Source organism: Lepidothrix coronata, unplaced genomic scaffold (genome assembly GCF_001604755.1).
Source record: "Lepidothrix coronata isolate B3197 unplaced genomic scaffold, Lepidothrix_coronata-1.0 Scaffold180, whole genome shotgun sequence".
Classification (NCBI taxonomy): Eukaryota; Metazoa; Chordata; class Aves; order Passeriformes; family Pipridae; genus Lepidothrix; species Lepidothrix coronata.
In genome coordinates, this window is record NW_016690360.1 from 133,656 (window position 1) to 158,459 (window position 24,804).

General features: G+C 49.4%; 1 protein-coding gene across 1 annotated transcript; it reads right to left on the bottom strand.

Annotated features, from left to right (window-relative positions):
* Window positions 1-933: 933 nt before the first annotated feature.
* LAPTM5 (lysosomal protein transmembrane 5) lies at window positions 934-23,827 on the bottom strand. The gene is made up of 8 exons (XM_017830510.1): window positions 23,524-23,827; window positions 15,573-15,666; window positions 9,614-9,690; window positions 8,362-8,490; window positions 7,751-7,876; window positions 7,246-7,341; window positions 2,814-2,906; window positions 934-1,664 (listed from the first exon to the last, which is right to left on the bottom strand). Exons 1-8 carry the CDS (start codon window positions 23,608-23,610, stop codon window positions 1,590-1,592), a joined length of 777 nt encoding a protein of 258 aa, XP_017685999.1. The 5' UTR covers window positions 23,611-23,827; the 3' UTR covers window positions 934-1,589.
* Between the last annotated feature and the right edge of the window lie 977 nt (window positions 23,828-24,804).

Genomic DNA, 24,804 nt, shown 5'->3' on the forward strand with positions numbered 1-24,804 from the left:
AGCAGGAGACTGGGCTGGACCTTGATGCATAAAGCTGGGCTCTTCACACTCCTCTGCCAGCTTTCCTGGGTGGATTTTGGGTTGGTCTCTCGCTCTTTGGTCACAATTGCCACATTTAGGATCAGAGGAATTATTTTCTGCCTTGGAGAATTTGAGTGGTTGGTACTTTTGTGGGTGATTTTTTGTACTTTTTGTGGGCTTTTGTGGATGATTGGAAGCATATTTAAAAGCACTGGAGCTGTTAAGGTGTCATTGTGGTGCCACCTTCCAGACTTCATGGCTGGTTTTGAGTGTCCTGGTTCCCAGAACGTGGAAGATGAAGCACAGAGAAAGGGAGTCATCCTTTCTTTTCAGTGATGAGAAAACCAGCTCAAAAGTGTCCAACCAACATCATTATCTCCATCCCCATATGCATAAATACCCACCCAGTGAAAAGACCACGGGGCAGCACCACACTTCTGATTTATTCTTTGCAAATATTCCCTCGAATCTTGTTGGTTTGTTTTGCTTCAGGCTGTGATCCAAGCTGGGGATGATGCTGGAGTAGTTATTACTGAGCAAACTACACTTCCCTACTGAGCAGTTTTTAAAAAATCAGATAATCCCAAGTAGATGAGAGGTACCTGGAATTTGGTCTCTGCTCCTCTGGCATCAGCACTGACTGCTCTGTGCACAGTCAGTTTGAACATGCCATAGATCTTTCTCACACACAGAAGAGGAAGGATGGAGGAAGATTTTTAGATAAAATTACCAGACTTGCTGTTAAAAATACCAGGTTTTCCTTTGCAAGCAGCACACACAGGTGATAACATCACCCCAAGGTCAAAGCACCAGTTTTTGCTAATTTTTTTTTTCCCCAGGAAGCAAATTATTGCTTCAGAAATCAGAAATCAGACCCCAGCAGGCAGAAATCAGACAGCAAAGTGGTGAAGCCATTAACATTTTTTTTTTTTTAATTGAAACTCATCTTTCAAGTCACACTAAAAGCAAAATAAAATATGCAACCACTCAGGTATAAAATGGCAGAGCAACACTGTGAGCACCCCAGCGTGCTGGATGGATCAATCCTCATGGGAAGCAGACAGGATGAGAGCTGGGTCATAATTCAGGGGAGATCTTCGTTCTCCTGATGCTCCCTTTGCCACGGGGTCTGGCTGGCACAGCTTCAGGGCTGGGCTGTGGCACAGAAAAGCTTCTCCCCCATTTTCCCCCCCCATCCCACTCCCAAAATATCTCAGTTATGTGTGAGACAGACGAGAAGCAGCATCTCCCTGGCAGAAAGCAAGGCCGGGAGGGGCTCAGGCAGCGCCTGCACGTCCCAGCAGCCACGGGGCAGAGCCAGGCCGGGGAATCCCTGCAGGGCCTGGAGCCCAGGCTGGCAAAATGAGCAAGAAACGGGAGGCAAAATGCCAGTGTGGGACAAGGCATCAAATCCCCCCACTCTGCAGGATCCCCCAGTGGGCTGGATCACCCAGCTGGGATCATGGGGCTGCTCCAGAGCGAGGATTCCTCGGTGGGACTGACTATCTGACAGCAGGGGAAGAGGCACCAGCAGCAGCACTGATGTGGTTTGCTCCCCAGAACAGAGCTTAGATTGTCACATAGGGTGGTGGGGACTCCTTGGCAGGCAACTCCAAGGCTTCCTCATAGGATGGCAGTGCAGCCTGGAAGAGAAGACCAGCAGTTATGCTCTGGGTTTGATCCTGGACGTGTTTCTCCAGCTGGTTCAAAGCTGGGTAAAAGAGCCCCGTGGGCTGTAGGACATGAAGGGCAGGAATCCAGCAGAGTTAGAGGAGCAGCAGCACTTTAGAACCACTTTGCTGCCAGTCCCACCTCCATGTCCTGAAGAAATCAATGGAGCAAGAGCCTCTGATGTGCAGAATCTCAGCCAAGCAGCTGAGCTCAGGGCACTGCAGAGGGCACAGGGGCACAGCAGGGGCACAGGCTGCTGGCAGGGCAAGGCTCAGCCTGGTTCCCAAGTTTCAGCAAGACAAACCCCTACATTTATCATTCCATATCCTCCCTCTTTGCTTCTCATCCATCTTTAGAGGATTAAAGATCTTGGAGACCTCACAGAAGTTCCCAACTTCCAGTGGGCACAGCACCAAAGCTGCCAGAGCTCCAGGAGGGTTTGGACGGGGTGGGATTGTTGGGGTGTCTGGGCAGGGCCAGGAGTTGACTGGGGGGTCCCTGGGGGTCCCTCCCAGCTCAGGATATTCCATGAATCAATAATTTTCCATCGTATCAGAGCAGCTGGATGCTGCTCATACACAGATCCCCACTAGCCAGGGGAGGGGGATTGAGATTCATTAATTATCAAATCATTAAGGAGAAGGGCAATGCACCAAATCACTCAGACACTGACACTGTGAAAGGTGAAGACAAGCTTAACTTTAAACCCTCTTGGACACACAGAACCCAAAGTTCAGCTGAAATTAAACCCCCAGCTCTGGCTCAGAGATTACAAGTGATATATTCCCATTTATCTGCTGTGGCTCAGAGATTACAAGTGATATATTCCCATTTATCTGCTGTGGCTCAGAGATTACAAGTGATATATTCCCATTTATCTGCTGTGCCTGAAGCCTGAGCTGCAGGTTCCTTGCAGAGTCCACTGGAAGATTTAATACAAAAATAATGTATATATAATATATGCAGTAGAATATAAATGGAAACTGATTTTTAGGACCTGTCCATGCACATTTGAAGGGTTAAACTCTCTCTCAGACCACCAGAGAAGCACAAGGAAGGGTCTCCATGGATCTCATGAGTCTGAAATGTGATTTTTTTAAATCTAAAGGAGTTTTCCTCACCTTTTCAACTGCTTGTGGGTCGACTTTCACCTCCTCTCTCTTGCTGGCTTTGATGTACTTAAAGCAGCTCAGCACACATTTGAACATATAGGCCTAAAAAAAAAGGGGAAAATGGCATTTTTCCATTGCATTGCAGGTCAACAAGAACATTCCCACTTTTGCCATCGGCCTGATGTTGTCCCAGTCTCTTCTCTGGAGGCAGAAGTTTGGGATCCTGGGTCCCAGGGCCTTCAATCAGTCTCTGTCCATCCTTCAGTAGGAAGGTGGGAACTCCATGGATCCAGAACAGAACACTGGGGTGGGACTACGACTGGTAATGACATTAAATATAATATTTAAAGCTCATAAAATATAATGTTTCAAGCACATTAAATATCATGTTTAAAGCACGTTAAATATCATGTTTAAAGCACGTTAAATATCATGTTTCAAGCACGTTAAATATCATGTTTCAAGCACATTAAATATCATGTTTCAAGCATATTAAATATAATTTTTAAGGCATATAAATGTAACGTTTCAAGCATATTAAATATAATTTTTAAGGCATATGAATATAATGTTTCAAGCATATTAAATATAATTTTTTAAGGCATATAAAGTTTCAAGTTTTTAAATATAAATTTTCAAGCCCAATTGAAGATGTTTAAAGCACCTTAAATACAACGTCTGTGACCTCTGAGAGCACAGTGTCACCGGGAGGAAAGGAAAGCACATTTTAATGTTATTTTTCCGAGCAGGCTGCAAAGCCTGGATGTCTCAAAAAGCACCTTGGGCACAACATCCACCCTCCAGAGATCCAAGGCTCCATGGCCAACTAGGGCTGACCCAAAAAGGCAGTTTATCCGACCAAATCCTGTCCTTGCAACAGTTACACTTCCCTGACAGGACCTCCTTGCCCCTCCCCGCGTTCTGAGATGCAATAAATAGAGCTTTTCTGGGAAAAATGGCTCGATTGATGGGCTGTGGCAGATGGAAATAAGCAAAGTCTGCGTAACATCCCCTGTTAAATCAATATTTTGCCTCCTCTGTGCGGCGAGAGTCGTGTGCCCCTTGTTTTTGTTGGCCCGGGGCCCCGCTGTGGCCTTTGCAAGGGAACACAGGGAGTTGTGTGGCCCGAAAAGCAGGCGAGGACTTCCCGGGACAACGGGGGCTGTGGGGCTTGGCACAAAGCCAAGACAAAGGACGGGACCAAGGAGTGAGGGTCTGCTTGGAGGAATCCATCTCTCCGAGCCCCTCGGGGATGAGGAGGCAAATCCAAGCTTGGAGCATCTTTAGGGGATGCTGCGAAAACCCAAAGCTTCCTCGGGCAGAGAGGGAAGGGGGGAGACACTGAAGGCATCAAACTGGGTGGAAACCTCCACTCAGCCAGGAAGGAAAGCCCAGGAAAATAAAATAGAAGAGAATAAAATGGAATAGAACACAATGGAAGACAATAGAATAAAAGGGAATAAAATAGAATAGAATAAAATGGAATAAAACAGAATGGAATAGAATAAAATACAATAAAATAGAATAGAATAAACTGGAATAGAACAATATGGAATAGAATAGAATAGAATAAAATACAATAAAATAGAATAGAATAAACTGGAATAGAACAATATGGAATGGAATAGAATAAAATGGAATAAAATAGAATAGAATAAAATGGAATAGAACAAAATGGAATAGAATAAAATGGAATAAAACAGAATAGAATAGAATGGAATAAAATAGAATAGAATAAAATGGAATAAAATAGAATAGCATAAAATGGAATAGAATAGAATAATATGAAATAAAATAAAATGAAATGAAATAAAATGAAATGAAATGAAATAAAATAAAATAAATAAAATAAAAAAAAATAAAATAAAATGAAATTAAATGAAATTAAATGAAATAAATAAAATAAAATAAATAAAATAAAATAATGCAGCAAAAGAATAATCCATCCTTTGGGTTTGCTTCTGGAGGAGTTTGCTGCAGTGCCAAGCAATGAGTTCAGTGACAGTGACTCCTGCAAGCAATTGCAAGTTTTAGCAGCTCTGTTAGTACAGTTTATCTAAGGCAGGCAGGGACCTTGGGCTCGTCCAAAGCCACTCCTGACTCACTGCAGGACCCCCTTCTCCACACTGGATTGGAGAGGGGAAACTTCTCTGGCAGTTGTTGCCCCAGGACGTGGAGGGAAAGCTCGTCCTGGAGGTCGGGAAGGAGCGACTCCAGCAGCACTTCTGGCAAAGCCTGTTCTCGTTTCCCATCAGAAATGTCTCATTCCCCTGTTTTTCTGCATTGTCACCGTGATGGCAGAGGAGGAGGAGGAGGAGTTTATGGTATTGAAGTGAGATAAAGGTCACAGGACCAGGCTGTGACACCTTGGGCACCTCCCATCCCTGGAAGGCTTCAAGAGCAGCTTGGAGCAGCCTGGGCTGGTGGAAGGTGTCCCTGGCCATGGAATGAGATGAGCTTTAAGGTCCCTTCCAACCCAAATCATTCCATGGTTCTAGGATTGCTTGTGGATACACAGCTCAACAAGGAATCTTGCCTTAATGGGAGCATCACCCTGCCCTTGGAATACTTTGCATCTCCCAGGAATTTAGACCTGGACAACTGATTCCGCAGGGCTCTCCAGGTCACCACCCAACCAGCCACCACTGGTGAGGAGCTGGGGGGCTGCCTGGAGGGCCTTCCACACATCCCCCACTCCTGGCACGGGGGGAGAAGAAGGAGGGAGAGGAGCAGCAGCACCTCAGCAGGAAATCTTCCCTGCTGAGAGCATGAGGAAAGCCTGGCAGGGCTCACCCGAGGTCTCTGGCAGAGCCAGTGGGGCAGGTGGCCCATCTTCTCCCCTTTTAGCTGAGTTATGCCCCGGTGTGGGATGCAGACAACAATTTGGGGACAGGAACTGCAGGTTGGCAGAGAACAGCACCACACACAGAACCATTTTAGGGCAGTAAATGCTTGTGATGGGTCATTAACCAGGTCCATTTGTGCAAGAAGATCTTAGTCCAACATTATTGAGAGAACACCTCAGTGTGGGCATTCAGTGAATCGAAACCAATGTGCCCTAAATTGGCCAAATGGCCTTTTTAGGCATAAAATATTTAGTGTTTTTCGCCCCGTTTCTCATCATAAAATATTTCATGTTGCCACATTTCTCATCGAAGGCCTTTATCACTTGGAAGGAACCATCATGAAAAGGGTTTTGCTGCCCAGGGAAGAGGTGAGGGATTGTCACTGGGTTTAAAGGATGGGTTTCCTTTGGGGGAGTTTGGGGGAGTTCAGCAGACCAGGAGAAGTCTGAAGGGTTGGTTTGGGTTTGGTTGCATTTTGAGAGCACCCCAGGGGGGCAGAGGAGCAAAAAAGATGCTGTGAGGAGAAAAAGGGAAAAACTGAGATAGGAAAGAACATAACTTAGCTTGGAAACATGTTTTCTTTAAGAACTTTCCACGTTATTTGGACTGATTTTATTACTGGGGAAAATACTTTGGGGTACTTAGAAGAGACTTGTACCTGTCCACTGTTTTTTTTTTAATTATCCTCCCCTATCCCTCCTCCCCCAAACTCCAGCCCAAGGAGTCAGTGCAAGTTAAGCAGTTTTGGACCCAATCCCGTGGAAAATTCAAATCAACCCATTTGCCAGGTCAGTGAGATTGCTGTTGCAGACCCCGCTGCTGCAGGGTTATCTCCACTCCTAGTCCATAATTCATGCAAATATTCCAAGATATGCTAAAGCCAGGCCTGCAGTGCAGCCACACAAGACAAGACACTCCACCCTGCCTTATCTGGCCACCTCAGAAGAGTCAGAATATAAGAATATAAAGTATTTTCCAACTAACAGGCAGCAATTTTTCACTGTGACAGGGTCTGCCCAAGTACCTGGAAAGATCTGGTTTTCTCAGTGGGCCTGGAACCCCTCAGTGAAAAATGTGTTCTCTGAGCCACTGAAGCAAGAGGAATAGAAAACATCTCACAGTGGAGCCTGCAGGATTCAGCAGCTCCTGCTTTTAATGAACTTCCAGGGTGTCAGTGCAGAACTCTGCTCACCCCAGTGTGGGTACAGCCACTCACCCCAGCAGAAGATCCAACCTGCTCCTCAATAATCCGATTTATTTTGTCCCACAGCAGCAGAACGCTTTCCCGTCTTTGTTTTCAACCCTCTGATCCTTCTAGAGGTGGATGGGCAGTAAGAGTTTTTTGGATCTGAGAGAGGTTTTTATAATTCTTATTTTGGATACAAGAGAGATTTTATAACTTTCTAACCCACATCTGCAGGAGCAAAAAAAACCCAGTGATTTGGATGTTAGTCCTGCCTCAGACCAGCTCCTGCTGTGCCCAGGGAGACACCAACAAGGCTTTCCAACACCCTGGCAGGTCTGGGAGAGAAGTAACCCCAAATTTTCCTATTCCCCAGACAAAGGAGCTCCATTGCAGCCCCAGCAGCTTTTACCTTGAGGAAGAGGACGGCGATGAAGGCGATGGTGAAGGTGATCATCACTTTGGCATATTCCTCTGTTGGCAGCTTCTCCAGGGTTGGCAGAAATCCCTGTGGAAAGAGGGAGAAGGTCTCAGTCACAAACACTTGTCCCAGGGTCACGCCCAGTGATGGTGTTTGAGGTCCCTCAGAAATTGGGAAACTCTCCTTTCCCAATAAAGAAACATCTTCCAGTGGGTGATTGAAATGAAAATTAAAAGCAGGGCTGTTGAATAAAGATGAAAATGTCTGCAGGCAGGTCTGTCCCAGTCGTTCTGCTCTGCAATTTGCATCCATAAGATCCTTACCAGGAAAACAAGGAGAGCTTTTAAGGAACACAGGCACAAAGGACACCATGGGGGGAGAACTTGCAGAAAACCCTCTCTGGTGGTCGAACAGAGAGGGCAGAGAAAGCTGATTCCTGAAGGAAGCTTGGCAGGAGTTCACAGCCTGAAAAACCAGGAGCTTGACCATGACCTACCCCATTGTCTGAAGGCTTGAGGCTGAGATAGGTGGGCACCTCCATGTAGGAGCTGCAGAGGGTGAGGATGGTCAGGCAGAAGTCCAGCAGCTGCAGAGCCAGGAGGGGGATCTTGGAATGCCCCTGCTGCAACAGGAATTTGGTTGTGGTTACGAGAGCGTGGCCCTTCTAGAGGCTTCTTCACATTTTATGCTTTTCTCACACTAATAAATTCACTCATTCTGGCCCAAATGGGGAGCAAACCACCTTGTTGGGTTGATTTAGACGAGCTCTACAGAAGAGGCCTCTCCTTGGAGCACTGATAGCCCCAGTTTTCCAGTAAACCCTTCCTAAAAACACCTTCCCCCGAAACCGTGAGACAAAATTCGAATCAACAGGAAGATTTTTAGCCAGGGGAAACTAAATGTCCCACCTGTCACCAGTTTTCCTTATGAACCCTCCAGCCTGGGTTGTATCCTGTCTCCAGCCATTGGACTTGATGTTCTCCAAGGTCTTTTCCAACCTAAATGATTCTATGAAGGACTGTGGCCCAAAATAACGACCCTTTATTCCCTTCATTCTCCAGCTGCTATAAACCAGAGAAGACTCCCCCAGAAGAAGCTGTTACCCACCGTGTGGCTCAGGGAGGACACAGAAATGAGCACTGGGACCTGCAGGTAGGAGCTGAACATGGTCAGGAGGCTGAGGAGGAAGTCCATGACTTGCAGAGCAAGGAAGGGGATCAGGAGACGTTCCCTCTTCTGAGAGAGAAAAGCAATTCCAGTTATTTCTGTTCCAACTGGGAGAATGAGAGCAGCTATCAGCACCTGACAGGGCATATATTAAGGTGCTCCAAAATTAAATTAAATTAAATTAAATAAGTCCCTGGAGTTCTGACATCTGATTCCACGCACTCCAGTGACAACAAACAATGAGAGGCCCCGACATGGAATTTTTTCAGCCCCTTGGAAAACTTCTGGGAGTTTTCACTCTGGCATTGAATCCCATCAGAGCTGTCACTCCACTGTCCCTAAAGTTTGCCATACAGAGGGAGAGCTTTGCTGCTTGGGTAGGGCTTAAACTTGGCACTAATCCCAAACTACTCGGATCAGGAGATGTTCCCTCTCCTGAGAGAGAAAAGCAATTCCAGTCATTTCTATTCCAACTGGGAGAATGAGGTCAGCTATCAAGACCTGACAGGACACACATTAAGGTGCTCCAAGGTTAAATAAATCCCTGGAAATTTGGCATCTGATTCCACCCACTCCAGTGACAACAAACAATGAGAGGCCCCGACATGGAATTTTTTCAGCCCCTTGGAAAATTTCTGGGAGTTTTCACTCTGGCATTGAATCCCATCAGAACTGTCATTCCACTGTCCCCAAAGTTTGCCAATCAGAGCTGTCATTCCATTCTCCCCAAAATTTACCACAGAGAGGGAGAGCTGTGCTGCTTGGGCAGGGCTTAAACTTGGTACTAACACCAAACTACTTGGGTTCCCACCCCAAGGCATTGTCATTTCTCCTCCTGAAGTGGGAAAGGAGTCCTCACTGTAAGAGGGGAGTTCCAGTTCCTCTCCAGGACCTGGCTTGCAAAAGAGCAAGGAAATGAGGCAATAAAACATTTCCAATCGGAGCATTTCCATCACTTAACCCAGAAAAATTAGTCTTGATGCTCCAGATTTGGGAACTCTGGCATTTAGCAGCCTTGAAGACGAGTCTGAGAATACAAACAGTCCCCCTCCCACGCTGTGACACAGGGATTTATCAGCTTTTCTGAGCATATTTCAGCATTTCAGCGAACACCTTCCAGCCCCCTCCTCCAAACCCTCCCACCTGGGCCGGGTCTGAGCCAGCAGCTCAATGCCACTGGTGGAGATCTTACCTTCAGCACACCCAGGAGGAGGTTGAAGCTGATGACAAACAACATGATGATCAGCAGGAAACTGGTGACAACATCGGCTAAAAGTCATAAAAGTAATTACCATGTTACCAAACCCTGCTGTCCCAGTTCAATCACAGCTCTAAGGAGGAGAGAAACTGTGATAACCTGGCACAAAGGATCCTGTGGGGAGGGTAATGGGTGTCATGCAGCTGGAATTAACTCCTTTTCCCCTTTTTTAAGCCCACTTTCGAATCTGTCTTTGAAGTTTCTGTCTCTTCAGCCACCAGGTCGTGCAGGCTCTGAGCTCAGGCACGAGGGAGCCAAGGACTGAAATTTTAAATATCAAGGTAAAATGAAGTAGAAATAAAAAAGGCAGAGTGTTTTCAGTTAATGAGTCAGAGGCGGAAATTATTTGTGACTCAAAAACAGATCAAGGAGCAGTGAAACCTGGGGAAGGATCTTCAAGAGCCCAAGCAGACAAGAGGCAGTAATTTTAACCTCCCACCACCAGGACCCAGGGAACGGCTGGAGCTGTGTCAGGGCAGGCTCAGGTTGGATCTCAGGCAAAGGTTCTTCCCCCAGAGGCTGGTTGGGCACTGCCCAGGCTCCCCAGGGCAGTGGGCACAGCCCCAAGGCTGCCAGAGCTGCAGGAGGGTTTGGCTGATCCTCTGGGGCACAGGGGGGGACTATTGGGGCTGGGCCTGTGCAGGGCTGAGGGTTGGACTGGATGGTCCTTGGGGGTCCCTTCCAACTCGGCATATTCTGGGATTCTGGGATTTCTGAGAGCTGGGCTCAGCTACCTCTGGCAGCAAGGGCAGGTGACACCACCAGCAACACTCCTCACATCCTTCATTCACTCAGTTTAAATGCATTGATACAGAAGATATTTTAAATTCCCTTTTCCCCCAAGAATTAACAACACCCTTGAGTCTCCTCTGGAAAGGCAATTTGCTCATAGGGAATCTTTAGTTGGGAAAGCAGCTCTGACCAGCACTTCCTTCCCTGAGAACAAGGAGCCTCTTCTTTTGCAGTTTTGGAGGGAAAAACCCTTTGAGGAGGCAGCACCCCCTCAAAAATAGCTCATCTGGAGAGGGGAAGGAGCAGCACTACAGGAGCTGCTGCACATGGAGCAGGGAGACATCCCAGACCTAAGGGAGTGACCAAAAGTGTCCAACAAACACCTGACCTGCGTCAGGAAAAGAGAGTTGTGAAAATATGACCTAAGTACAGAGCAAAAAAACCCAGCTTTTAGTTATAACATGATAAAAAAACCCAAGTGCAGGAGCTGTTTTTCACGAAATAATGGGAATTGAAATGCAGAAGAGGAAGAAATCTTAGGAAACAGCAGAGAAACCCATCCCAAATGCAGCAAACCCTGACTGAGAACAGGGAGGGTGACACACAAAGGGCTTTGCTTCCTGAAGAAAATCCAGGCTCCAAAGTGCAGCTCGATCCAAAAGCTGCTTTCCCTCTGCTCCAGGACGGCGTAACCTCCCAACTAAGCAGAGTTTAACAAAGCAGCTTAACAGGGCAGGTTTTGTAGGAACAGCCTAAAAGAGCCGAGCCCAGGCCTGTAAAACCCCAACTGCCTGGAGCCGTTTTCCTCGGGTTTTCTCCCCGAAGCAGCACTCCAAGTTTGCTCCAGGGAGGATTTCGATGTTTCCCTGGATCCTGTGTTGCTCTGCCTCTCCTTCTCCATGCTCTCATGCTCCAGCTCTCTCCACAAGCTCGTTAATTAATTGGGCAACTGGCCACCGCTGCTGTGGGCTAATTGCTGGCAGAGCCCAGCTGAGTTTTCCAAGCAGAACCTTGATCAAAAAACCCTAAGTAAAACGACAAAAAAAAAAACCCAAAAGAGCCCCCCTGCAATCCTACAGGCACAAAGGGATGGAAAGAAAGGGAAAACCAGGGGAAAACAACTTTCCCAGCACTGTCTGCCTCCTGTTTGTCACAGCAGACACAGTCACCCTTCCTGCTGGCTGCTGGAACCACGGCTGGGATCTCGGGAACCAAGGATTGGACTCCAACAAAATGCTTTCTTCCTTTCTGGGGGCACGTTCAGCACTTGGGGGGAGGGAGGGACCCCCTCGGGTGGTGGGAGCTGTCGGTTCTCAGCCCTGTGTGCGAATCCATGGAAGCCTGGGACGTTCCATGGGAGGACAAATGGCACCTGGAATCCTCTGCAGGGCTGGCAGGGGGACAGGTGACCTTCCAGAAGCAGGAGGTCCCTGGGCCAAATTTGAGGCATTTGCAGATCCTGGAGACCAGATTCCTGTGACCAACAGCCTGATTCCTTAGGGAAAAAAAATCCTGGATGTATTTTTTTTCCTGCTGTCTGACGTGAAAAACAAAACCTTCCCTCGTTTCTACTCCTGGGCCGGGGCTGCAGCTTGGAATGAATTATTTGAGGTGTGTTTGGATCTACAAACAGAGCAGCAGATGCTCAGGGCAGCCCCAAAACCTCTCCCTGAATTTTTCTCCGACTCTTCCAGCTGGGTTTTGGAAGTGGGATTGGACTTTTCCCGTCTCTTCCCCGCTCCTTCCTGCAAATGGGGGGGTTGTGCCGTGTTTATTCCAGCTCTAATCAGAAGAATCTCCCAAGCAGAGCCCTTTGAAATGCTCGGGAAGAGAAGCCAAGTGGAAGTGCTGGGGATTTCATTAGAAAATGTTCCTTTTTGGTTTTGTTTTTTTTTGGTGTAGGAGGCAGTGGAAGAGGGGGAGGGGAAAACCTGTCATTTTTAATTGTGTGGGAAGGGGGGGGGAGTGTTAAAAACGGGGCCAATTTCCCTCAGAACAGTTCTATTCTTAAAGGAACACCCTCCAGATTTGCAGAAATCTTGCTTAGAAAGCACAAAATAGCACAGAAATCACCTGAAAAATCTGTCTCCTTGTTTCTGTTTCTTTAAAGCATCTTTTACTCAGATGCTTGGGGGAAAAAAAATGAAAAATTATTGGCCCCGGATGATCTTTTTGGCAAAAAAAATAGTGATAAACAATTGTAATTTTTACATAACTGGGTCTGTGGGAAAATATTCTGATCTGCAAATGTCTTGTTTAGTGTTGAGCAGTTCAGGTCACTGTCCTAGTCAGAATTCTCTGTGTGCTCCACCAGCAGGACAAACTATTTGTGACCGTGGCCATGGCCAAGGCGGGTACCTTGAAACCAATAAATCAATCAAAAATACAACAAAACAATACAAAACAAAAAAACCACAACAAACAAACAAACAAACAACAAAACAAAAAACAAACAAAAACAAACAAAAAACCAAACAAAAAACCAAAAGCAAAACAAAAAACACAAACACAAAAAAAAAACAGAAAAAAAACCAAACCAACAAACAAAAAAAAACAAAAAACCCCCCCAAACAAACAAACAAAAAAACCCACAAAAAAACCAACCAACCAACCAAAAAGAACACAAAAAAAACCCAAACAAACAAAAATACTCCCACAAAGCAGCAAAACAGCCAAACACTGAAAAAGGAAGGAAGGCCTTGAGGTCACACTTGGCATCACGTGCTTCAAAAACTGAAATGAAAAACTCCCGTCCCAGAAATGGAAAAGGGGGATTCTCCTGGTTGTCTTGTGCTGATCTCCCTGGCAAACAGCCGGGTTGGGAGCCTCTTTGGGGTGTTGCCACCATGGGAAAGCTCTGGAAAGGGCATTTTCCACTCTGCACTGGCTGCTGGGTGGAGCCAGAGCTGCTGAGGGACCTCTGTGGGTCACAGAGCAAAGGAGCCTCCAAGCCCCCCAGACTGGGATATTTGGAATTAATGCTCCCTGTGAAAGGTGTGAACCCTGAAAGCAGCCCCTTCCTCGGTGTCCTGTGCTCAGCACTCACCCAAAATCCCATTTTCTGCTCCCCGTCAATGCCTTTTGTCCTGGAACTGGACAATCTTTGAGGTCTCTCTTCCAACCCAAACCATTCCATGGTTTTATTTTATAAAACAAACCCCAGAGCACCGATGTAAAACAGCCTCCTAAACCCCAGCTGGGGGTTAGGAAAACTGTGAACCCATCACAAATCCAGCAGACAGTGACTATTCCTGCTTTGGTACTTTCCACTCTGTCTCACTCCCCCTCCAGGGACAAGTGGGTTTGGGAGCTGTAGGAATTTGCTCTACTTGGTTTTCTCTTCCTCCCCTCTCAGGGGTCTTGCAGCCTGGGGAAGGACACGAGGAAAAAGCAGGGAACAAGCAATTCCTGCTGCCAGAAGTTGTCTTTTTCACTGGAAAAACGTGGGGTTTTTTTTTCTCCACAGGGAGAGAGACAACCCCGGGGGAGGGAGCCAGGCTGCCTGGCACAGAAAGGTTATCTCAGCTCGTGGGTTTGTGCTGAGAAGGGACCAAGGAAAGGAAAAAAAACACCCTGAGCTTGTGGTTTCTCGTGCAGAATGAGCTGGTGAAGCAAGATTTGAGGTTTGGGGGGTTATTTTCTGTTTCATGGCACCCACACGAGAGAGGTCCCAGCTCTCTGGGAGCCAGGGCTGTGCAAGGATCTAAGGGAGATCCTTCCCAGCTCCAGCCAACTGTGAGCAATGTGATGGCTGTGGGATAAAAAACAGTCTGGCTGCAACCAAAGTTCTGTAAAAAAACAACCCAGGAGCTGGAAAAATCTGGGAATGGGGGTCAGAGGGGCAGGGGAAGGGAGGAGAAGCCAGGATTGGGAGGCGAATGCCAGGAGTGTTGCAGTGGGAATGGGGAGACCAAAGGGGTTTTAGACAGAAAAGTGACTGAAGAAAGGTAAAAACACTCTGAGCTTGTGGTTTCCAAAGAGCCTCGTGCAGAATAAGCTGGTGAAGCAAGATTTGAGGGTTTTTGGGAGGTATTTTCTGTTTCATGGCACCCACACAAGAGAGTTCCCAGCTCTCTGGGAGCCAGATCTGTGTAAGGATCTAAGGGAGATCCTTCCCAGCTCCAGCCAACTGTGAGCAATGTGATGGCTGTGGGATAAAAAACAGTCTGGCTGCAACCAAAGTTCTGTAAAAAAACAACCCAGGAGCTGGAAAAATCTGGGAATGGGGGTCAGAGGGGCAGGGGAAGGGAGGAGGAGACAGGACTGGGAGGCAAATGCCAGGAATGTTACAGAGGGAATGGGGAGACCAAAGGAGTTTTAGACAGAAAAGTGACTGAAGAAAGGTAAAAACACCCTGAGCTTGTGGTTTCCAAAGAGCCTCGTGCAGAATAAGCTGGTGAAGCAAGATTTGAGGGTTTTTGGGGGGTTATTTTTTGTTTCATGGCACCCACACAAGAGAGGTCCCAGCTCTCTGGGAGCCAGATCTGTGCAAGGATCTAAGGGAGATCCTTCCCAGCTCCAGCCAACTGTGAGCAATGTGATGGCTGTGAGTATTTGTGGGATACAAACCAGTCTTTGGCTGCAAGCAAAGTTCTGTAAAAACAAACAAGCCAGGAGTTGGAAAAATCTGGGAATGGGGGTCAGAGGGGCAGGGGAAGGGAGGGAGGTGGGCTGGTGTTAGATCCTTCTGAGCTCCAGATCCAGGAATTCAACCAACCATGAGGAATATGCTGCTTGTGAGCATTTGTGGGATACAAAACAGTCTGGCTGCGACCAACACTCTTAAAAAAATACAGCACCAGGAGTTGGGAAAATCTGGGAATGGGGGAGAAACCAGGAGAAACCAGGACTGGGAGGTGAATCCCGAGTGTGTTGCAGGGGGGATGAAGGGGTGTGAGGGTGCTGACCCGCTGAAATGAAGGCAACTTCTCCACACTGATCTCCCAACAAGCCAAAATCCGAATTTGCAAGCCTCAATTCCATGTCTGAGCTGTGGCAGGAAGAATGTGACAAGGAATCGTGGGGGTTGGGAAACAACATCTGAGCTCTGGGCCCGTCTGCCGTGAGCACCAGGTTCTGATTTCCTTTGCTGAAAAAGGAAGAGGGGCCAGTGCAGGACCTTGGGCTCCCTCTAAACCCCCCCAGCCCCCCAGTGACCCACCAATCCCGTAGTAATCCTTGGGCAGATCTTTGTGGAAGCCCTTCCCGTTGGACACCTCCAGGGAATACTCGATCAGCAGCAAAACACTCATGACCTGGGAGAACAGAAGCAAAAGGACACGAGTCAGTGACCCTGGGCCAACTTCCCATCAGCAGATTTATTTCCAGGGCTGGTGAAATGGCCCCAGAACCAAATGCAGGTTAAAGCCTCCAAGGGAAGCAAACCCAGAAGGTTTAAAATCCTGGGCAAGGAAACATCGAGGCAAAAGTTATCAGTTTATTAATGGGTTGGGTTTAACTGTATTTCCTCTGCCAGCAGAAGGAGGATGGAGAAATGACAAACTTAATGAGTTTGGTTTCGATGGTTTTTATCCAGGAAGTCCCGGTTTTATGCCTGGAAATTGCCTTTTGCTTCAGAATTGAGCTAAATGGAATAACAGAGTTTTAAAGTGTAAAAAGAAACACAAAAAGACCAAAGATCTCTCAGTAAGTGTAGCTGTGCTGCTTCACTGGCAAAAATGCCACTTTCATTCTTTTATTTATTCGAGGAAAATCTTCGAATGTTCTTTTTTCGCATTGAATTGAAATTATTTTCTCCAAATTGAACTATCAAACCCCAGACTCTGGAGGCCTTTCCATCCTGAGTTTAGCAACTGAGACAGAGTTGCTGGTCTGGAGCTCTCAGTCCTGGTCCTGACCTTCTACATCCATTCAGGGATGATGTGTGGAGTGAAAAATCTATGTGTGATCCCTGGATAGGGAGAGCTCCTGCTGCAAAAAAATCATGGAATCCCAGAATGGTTTGGGTTGGAAGGGACCTGAAGGATCATCCAGTTCCACCCCCTGCCATGGGCAGAGACACCTCCCACCAGCCCAGGTTGCTCCAAGCTGGCCTTGGACACTTCCAGGGATCCAGGGGCAGCCACAGCTTCTCTGGGCAACCTGTGCCAGGGCCTCCCCACCCTCCCAGGGAAGGATTTCTCCCCACTATCCCATCTATCCCTGCCTTCTGGCAGTGGGAAGCCATTCCCTGTGTCCTGTCCCTCCATCCCTTGTCCGAAGTCCCTCTCCATCTTCTTCATGGGGCACTCAGGTGGTGCAGAAAACCCCCAAAGGCTGGAGACCTCACCAGGAGCCCCTCAAACAGCAGGTCCAGGGTATTCCTGTGCAAGCAGAACCAGGAAATCAGTAACCACGGGGCCAGACCCCCCCTCCCACCCCTCCTGGGGACAATCCCCCTCTTCCAGTGTGTCCCCTACACCGGCACATCCAAGGGACCAAACGTGTGCATCTGAGAACAAGGAGTCCAAGGGCACAACGTCCATCAGTCCCTGCTCACTCTGGGCAGGGCAAATACCACTTTTTGGGGTAAAGGACTGCTCTGGTGCCATTTATTGCTCCTTCCTCACCTCACTGACAGTGTCCCCTTCCTGCCTGCCCTGTTCAGCTCATCCTGTTCACCCCTTCCTGCCTCATTCTCCAGTCTCTGTTTTCCTCCCTCATTCTCCAGTCTCTGTTTTCCTCCCTCTGCTTGTTCTGTCTTTCGTTTCTTCTGCACTTTGAGGTGGCAGCAGATCACGGGCTACCAGTCCTGCTCCCTACAGCTGCAAAAGAGCCTCCAAAAAACCCAACCCACGCAGCCTTGGGTGTGCTGGGCTGTTCTCAGACTGGCTGGCCAGGGTGGGTGGCTGGGGAAGGAGCTGCTGCGTTCCCTGAGGACCCCTCTGCTGCTGTGGAAAGAGCTGCCACTTCTTCTCTGCTTGTCCAGGAAGACCTTTCACGATGGCAGGTAGAGCAAAGAGCAGGACTCAGGCCAAGGAAACACCCTGTGCAGTTTGAACTGAGTCTGCAGGGGAAGAAATCCTGAGGTGTACAAAAAAAAAGGAGAAACCCGAGCCAACATCCCTCTCCATCTTCACCCCAGCACCAGGCCCAGTGCTGGGAGCAGCCATTCTGCAGATGAGCAGGGCCAGGAGACACCAACAAAAGTCCCAACACAACGAGGTGGTTGTGATGAGGGGAAGGAGAGAAGCCTTTTTATCTGGATTGCACAACCTCTGGGCTCCTCGGGGCAGGAGGGACATGGAGCTCCTGGAGCAGCTGTGGAGATGAAGGAGCTGGAGCATCTCTGGGAGCAGGACAGGCTGAGGGAGCTGGGGCTGTTCAGCCTCCAGAGCAGAGCCTGAGAGGGGCCCTCCCCAGGGTGTGTCAGGGGCTGCAGGGAGGGGGCAGAGGAGGGACCAGGCTCTGCTGGGGGGGCCCAGCAATGGCACAGCAGGAACGGGCAGGAACTGATGCCCAGGAAGCTCCACCTGGACAGGAGGAAGAACTTCTTCGCTGTCAGCACTGAACTGCTTGCTCAGAGAGGGAGTGGAGTCTCCTCCCTGGGGATATTCCAGACCCCTCTGGACACAATCCTGTGCCAGGTGCTCTGGGATGGCCCTGCTGGAGCAGGAGGTGGGACCAGATGGGACACTGTGGCCCTTCCAGCCCGACCCAGTCTGTGATTCTGAGTCATCTGAACCCCACACTGGTGAGGAAACCAGTTGGTATCAGCCACCAAGATCAACACAAACCTGGGTAGAGCTGAAACAACTTTTCCACCAGAGCTCCAGCAGCCCTTTCACTTCAGCAACCACTGCGAGAAGTGATGCTGCAAAGGAGGAACCAGAACTGGTGTGGTTTGTGCTCGTGTTTGCAAACTTTGTGTGTTGGAAACAGCACAAAAGCAGCTGCTCGGGGAGCTGAGACAAAGCTGAGTGTGAGGGGGCACAAGGGAGAGGAGGTTCTGTCACAGCAGTGTCTGGAGGAGGCATTTGAGATCCAAGATGAGGCAGGAGGAGCTCCAGTCAGGGGTGCTGGGGCTGCCACTGCAGGGAAGAGCTGCCAGAGCTGCCACAGATGGAAAACAAGCCACGGAGACACAGAAAGGAAGGTTCTGCATCCCCCCAGAAAGGGGGAAGCGTGGCTGGGGGGGACAGGCTGCTCAGGCAGGAGCTCAGCACACACTCCCTCACTGTCTCTGCCTCAGCTGCAGACCCAAAGCTGTTTTCAAACCCAAACTCACCAACTTTCTTTACACAGAGAGGGATCAGACATTGGCAGGGGCTACCCAGGGAGGGGGTGGAGTCCCTGGAGGTGTTTAAGCACAGACTGGACACTCAGTGTCCAGTCAGTGTCACTCAGTGCCATGGGCTGGGTGACAAGGTGGGGTTGGGTCACAGGTTGATGATCCCAGAGGTCTGTTCCCACCTGGTTGATCCTGAGCCCTCAGGATCTGAGTGATTCTGAGCTCCAGAGGAGCTGAACATCCCCCAGAGCCCTTTGTGTTCAGGGTGAGCATCCCCCCAGCCCCACTCAGACCCCTGGGATCCCACCACAGTCCCTCCCTTGGAATTTAAACCAATTCCTGAGTGTTTCATGTCTTCTCCCAACCTGGCTGATATCAGGTTGTTCAAAAGCCACATAGCAGGGGGTTGGAACTGGATGATCTTTAAGGTCCCTTCCAAACCAAAGCATTCTGTGATTCTGTGATTTCTTTTGGGCTCGTGTTTGGGGTTTTTTTGTTGTTGTTGTTGGGGGGTTTTTTGCCCTGCAGTAAATGAACTTTGAACTTTGCTTTGAGGCCGACAGGAAAAGGAGAAAAAATTTAGATCTTATTACATGGGGATACAAGAAAGTTAACATAAGAAGGTTTATTATAACAGCATTTAAGGTCCCAGGGCAGCACTGAACCTTGTCAAGGGTGAAAGTGCATCGATCTGAAGTGACTTTACACCTGATGATCAACCCTGGGATGTGAAGGGTCTCTCCTCTGCCTACACATGGGGATCACACCTGGCTGCAGGTGCCCCAACTTCTCTGACAGCTTTTATGTTCATGCTCCCAAAGAGATTTTGCTTCTTATTGCTGCTGTTGGTCAGACCCTCGAATGGAAACGTGGGAAATAAAGGGATAAACTGCTTCTTTTCCCTCAGGTTTCAGTGAAAAGGAGGCCTGAGCAAAATGGATGAAGTGAGCCCTAAATATCAGCTTAATTCCTGGAAGACAATGAGTGAAAGCAGGACATCAAATCCCAAATGCTCCTACCCCAGAGGGATTTATAATTTTCATCCGGAGGCTAAACTTCAGCACAAAGAACCATCTCCAGGGTCTATCAAAGAGGGAACAGCAGAGCAGAAGACACCCTTGGTTTCCTTGTTGGGGTTGAAATGAGCCACAAAACCAGACCAGCTGCAGTTCCCAAAGATAAGCAGGTGGCAGGAAACCCAAGCCCGACCTGACAGATGAAGGAGAAGAATTTCAAAGCAAAAGTTGGTTTAAACTTTCCATTTACAAGGGCTTAGAAATGCAGGGAAAGAACGAGGCACTGAGCTACGAGGAGAGAATGATCTCCAACCTTCTCCCTGGGCTCCCCATCACACCCTGGGAGGAGCAGGACACCTCTCCATCTCCTGCACTGGGTGGATGGGGCCTGGGATGTGGTGATGGAACCTCTCCAGGGCTGTGCATGTTCTGACTCAAGATTTACCCTTCAGAAGAAACCAAAAAGTCCTTGTTTCAGCCTGCCAGGGCTGCTCAGGCAAGAATCCCCTTCCCTTTCCCTTTGTTATGTCCTGACAGGAGAAAGGCAGTTTAAAACAGGAGGATTCCACCCCCAGCACCCAATTCCCAGCTCACTTGGGGTGCTGCTGACCCCCAGCCCCTCCACAGCCCCTTCCTCTCTTCCTCTCTTGTCCTCCACTCCTGCAGGACACCTCTCAGGTTGGTGCTGCCTCTGTTTAACAGGAGTTAAACACATTTCTTGGTAAAAGGAATTTGTGGCACCAGGACGTGAGTGAATGGAGCTGTGTCAGAGGAGGGTTGGAATCCCAGGATATCCAGAGCTGGAAGGGACCCCCAAGGATCATGGAGTCCAACCCTCAGCCCTGCACAGGCCCAGCCCCAAGAGTCACCCCCTGTGCCCCAGAGGATCAGTCAAATATCAGGGAAAGGTTCTTCCCCCAGAGGCTGGTTGGGCACTGCCCAGGCTCCCCAGGGCACTGGGCACAGCCCCAAGGCTGCCAGAGCTCCAGGAGGGTTTGGATTCCCACCCACTCCCAGGGTGGGATTGTTGGGGTGTCTGTGCAGTGCCAGGAGTTGGATTTTGATGATCCCCGTGGGTTCCTTTCAGCTCAGGATATTCCACAGTTCCATGACACTGTGACATCGTGCAGGACTGAGGCAGAGCTGCTCATTAAATCAAGGCAGATAAATTGGGGGTGTCTTGGCAGGCAGGATCTGCACAGCCTGGCACACACAGCCTGGCACACACAGCCTGGCACACACAGCCCCCACCCCTGGTGAATAATCCCGTGGGGTTAAACTGCTCTTGGAGGTTGTGTTGTGCCTTTTTTTTCTGAGATACGTTCAATTTGACTGATCCCCGAGTGATTTCTGTTCATGCACACCACCCTGGGGTGGCAGATGCTCCCTTTTTGTCTTCCCAACGAGGGTTTCTGCAAGAACAGTTTGATGTCAGGATCACCAGGGGTCCCTGGGGCCAGTGGGGTTCTGACAGAAGCAGGTGACACCCAGCACTCCGAAGGCAAATAACACATAAATGCTGCACTTTCAGAGCTTCACCCCTCCTTATTTCACTCGAAAAGTGCTTGTTGTGGCAGTGTGGGATGAAGTGAGGAATGTTTTTAGTTCCCACTTGGTTTCCTTTCAAAACATTTTCTCTTTTCCTTCCTGCTGCCTCCTCCTCCTCCCCCTGGTTTGTGCCACAGAGATGCTCCGGGAGGAGGAGGAGGAGGAGGAGGAGGAGGAAGAGGAGGGAGCAGCACAGGGTCTCTGGGACACCTCAGGTCAGCCCAGCCTGGGGAGTGCTCAGTGAATCCCAGCTCTGCTCTGCCAGGAATCGTAGCCAGAGCTGAGGATGGACCTGGGAAGGTCCCAGGGGTGACTTTCTGCTGCCAAAGAGAAAAGCTTGTCTACGACTGAGAAAAGCTCCAGACAAGCTGCTTTCTAAAGGCTTCCTCTGGCCAAGCAAATTCCCAGCCCTGATCTTGAAGCTAAATGTCAAATTCCTTCAGGTCTCTTCATGCCTGAGAGGAGCTGATGAGCAGGACAAATCCCTCCATGAACATCACCTGCAAGTCACCTCTCAGCAGCCAGTGAAGCTTTGCTAATCCCACACCTCTGTCCCCTCCTCATCCCCCTCCTTCTCCTTCCCTGTTTGCTTTCAGGATGCCCAGGATTTATTTCCTCTGCCTCTGAAGAGATCAGCAGTGAGGCAAATTGAATTTACAGGGGGACAAGACACGGCCACAAAGCCCCAGAGCTCGTGTTTGATGGCACTGCTCCCACCCAGCATGGCTGTGATCCCTCACTGGGACCCACAGCAGGAATTTATACTGATCCAGAGCAACTGTATTGAGGCAGCAAATCATCCAAGTCACTGCCAAGGTATAAATCCCCTTTTCTCTTTCCATCCCTCTGTGCAGCTGCAGCTACACCCTCAAAAAGGTAGAGAAGTGAGTGTGGGGGAAATGGTTGATATTCTGGGTTACCTCTTAAAGAAGTGACACAGACAAGAAGAAGACAAGACAATCTTATCAAAGAATAAACCATTTTTCGTGGAGCTCTGAGTAAAAGAGATTGGGCTGTTCTGTAGGAAGAGGAAAATAGGATAAGTGGGGATGTACAAGTGGATAAAGGATGGCTGAGAGGATGGACCTGGCAGAAAGGGCTGGTGGGGACAGGTGTGCAATGCTCAGGGGAGAAATGAGGTGTGCCTGGAGAAATGCAGGGCATTTGGGGAACCAAATGGAGGAACTCAGTGGGGCAGGATGTGAAACCAGAGGTGCAGACACAGTGGGACCCTCGAGGATTTGGGGGGTCACAGGTTGTGGGGTTGTGGTGATGGGACATCACTGAGGGGTGGCAGCAGGTTGGAGAGCTGAGGGCTCAGGCTGCTCCTGCCCTTTCCCAACATCCTTTACTGGATCTTTCCAGGTGTTTAAGAGCATCTCTGGCTGCTTGGTCTAAACCCAAGGTGTGGTTTAGTTGCTGGTGGTCCCTGAAACCCCTGAAACCACCCCCTGCACCATTTGAACACCCCCCCCGTGCTCATCTCGGGGCAGTCCCTGTTCTGGTGTAACAACACTGCACCCCCAAGTGCTGAGGGTGACCCCAGACCCTCCCAGCCACCACCCACATCCAGCTGGTCCCTCCAGGGGTGGCTGAACTGCACTAGGGGTGTCACTGAGAGATGAAAACCTTCCTCCCCAGGCAGCCCTGGCACTGAGGGCACTTCCAGGGGGGGCAGAGGGGGAGCAGAGCGAAGCCCCAGCTGTGGCTTTGCAGCATCTGCTCCAAAAACGGGGGGCAGGTCCCACTGCCTGTGATCTGGGAGGGGCAGGGGGAAGGGAAGGGAAAGTTTGGGAAGGGGAGGGGAGGGGAGGGAAGGGAAGATTCCAAGAGAGACAGAAGCACTGCAAACTATGCAGTGAGAGATGAGGCAGCTCTGCCTATCACTCTTTGCTCACCCAGAGCACAAATCCCTCCTCTCTCTTGCAGCACTCCCACATTCCCATTGGCATTCCCACATTCCCAGTGTGAAAGTGCTGCCCACTGTAGCCAGCAGGTCCAGGGCTCCACGCTGAGCCCTGGCCAAGCTCCACACCCAGCCCTGGTAAGAGTCCCTGCCCTGAGCAGGGGAAAACCAGGAAGCACAGTGACTTTCCATGGGCTCCAATTGGTAGAGCCAGGCAAAAATAGTTAAAACCCCCTCCCAGTCCAGGAAAATTCATCCACTCTCCCTCCCTTTCCCCACCACCTTCCCCTCTTTTGTCCATCCCTCTTAAATAATCGGGTTTTCTCTTTTGGCAACACAGAAAATTCGAGGGGCAGGAAACCTTGGGGAGAGATTCCACCTCCCTGTGCCCTCTCCCAGCCCCACAACTCACCATGTGGAAGATCCCCAGGGCCACTGTGGCTGTTTTGATGCTGAAGAAGCAGCATTTGGGGGGCTCGGGGGATGTCTGGGGGGTCATTTTGGGAGTCAACGAGGCCGAATTCGCAGCCGCCGCCCCACAGGAGAGCGAAGGGAGCACTGCAGCCCGACTTCCTTCCTGCCCTCTAAATGTGTGAAGTCATCTACAAAGTCACATGAGGGCTTTTTTGGTTTCTCAGTGACAAAGAAAGCAAAATTCTCTCGTTGCTTTTTCATCAGGACCTTTCCCCCCAGGGAGGACAAACCCTTCTGGGGCAGGTGGTGTCCAGCAGAGGAGGTGTCAGGGAGAGGAGGGCGAAGATTTGCCCGGCAAAAATCATCAGAAACAAAAGCAGGGGGCCAAGAATTTCACCTTCAGCCTGACCTGCTGTTTTTGCAATGAGACATCCGAGTTCCTCGCTCTGCAGCAGCTTGTTCCCTGCCAGCAGAGTCCCAAAGCCTTGGAAGGGCTCCTGGGAGCTGCTGCTGGAGCAGCTCTGGGAGGAGAGGACGCTGGAGGGTTGTTGGCTGCAGGTTTACTCCCAGTTCTCAAGGTCATTTCTGTCCAGCAGCTCCTGGAAAGGAACAGCAACAGTGGGATGTGAGCCTGGTGACCTCACTGGGCAGGACCTCGGGGTGTCCCCCTCCCTGAAGTCACTCAACTGTGCTCTTCACAGATTTATTACCATTCTCATTAAAAACCCATCTTTTCTCTTTTCCCTCTCCTCTCCTCTCCGAACCTCTCTGAACCTCTCCAAGTCCATGGTTTCGATTCCAAATTTCCCTGCAAACCCAGCTGAGCCCATGGAACCAAAACTCTGCTCTCCCGCTGCACAGCTTTTCACCCGGGAGCCTCTGCAGAGTGTGCAGGGATCATTATCCCATTTTTACAGCTGGAAAACTGGGAAAACTGTGTGCAGAAAGGAAGCAGGGAACAGGCATGCCTGGGCAAGCCCGGGAAATACAAATCTGGGGGAGTCATGCAACGCAAAACACACAATAACTGTAATAAAGTCCTTTCAATGGCTGTATATCTTTTTCCATCCCTGAAACCCTTCCCATTCTGATCCCCGTTCCTTCACACCAATTCGTGGCCACACCACTGCCCAAGGGGAAGGGAATCCCACTGCCCTGGGAAGGGATCCTGTGCCTGAGGGTTCCCAGGCTGCTGTTTCTGAGGAGAGGTTTCCCTGAGAGGAAAACCCTGACGTTTATAGACACTGAAATTAAAGGTGGCGTCACTGAAAGCAGTTTT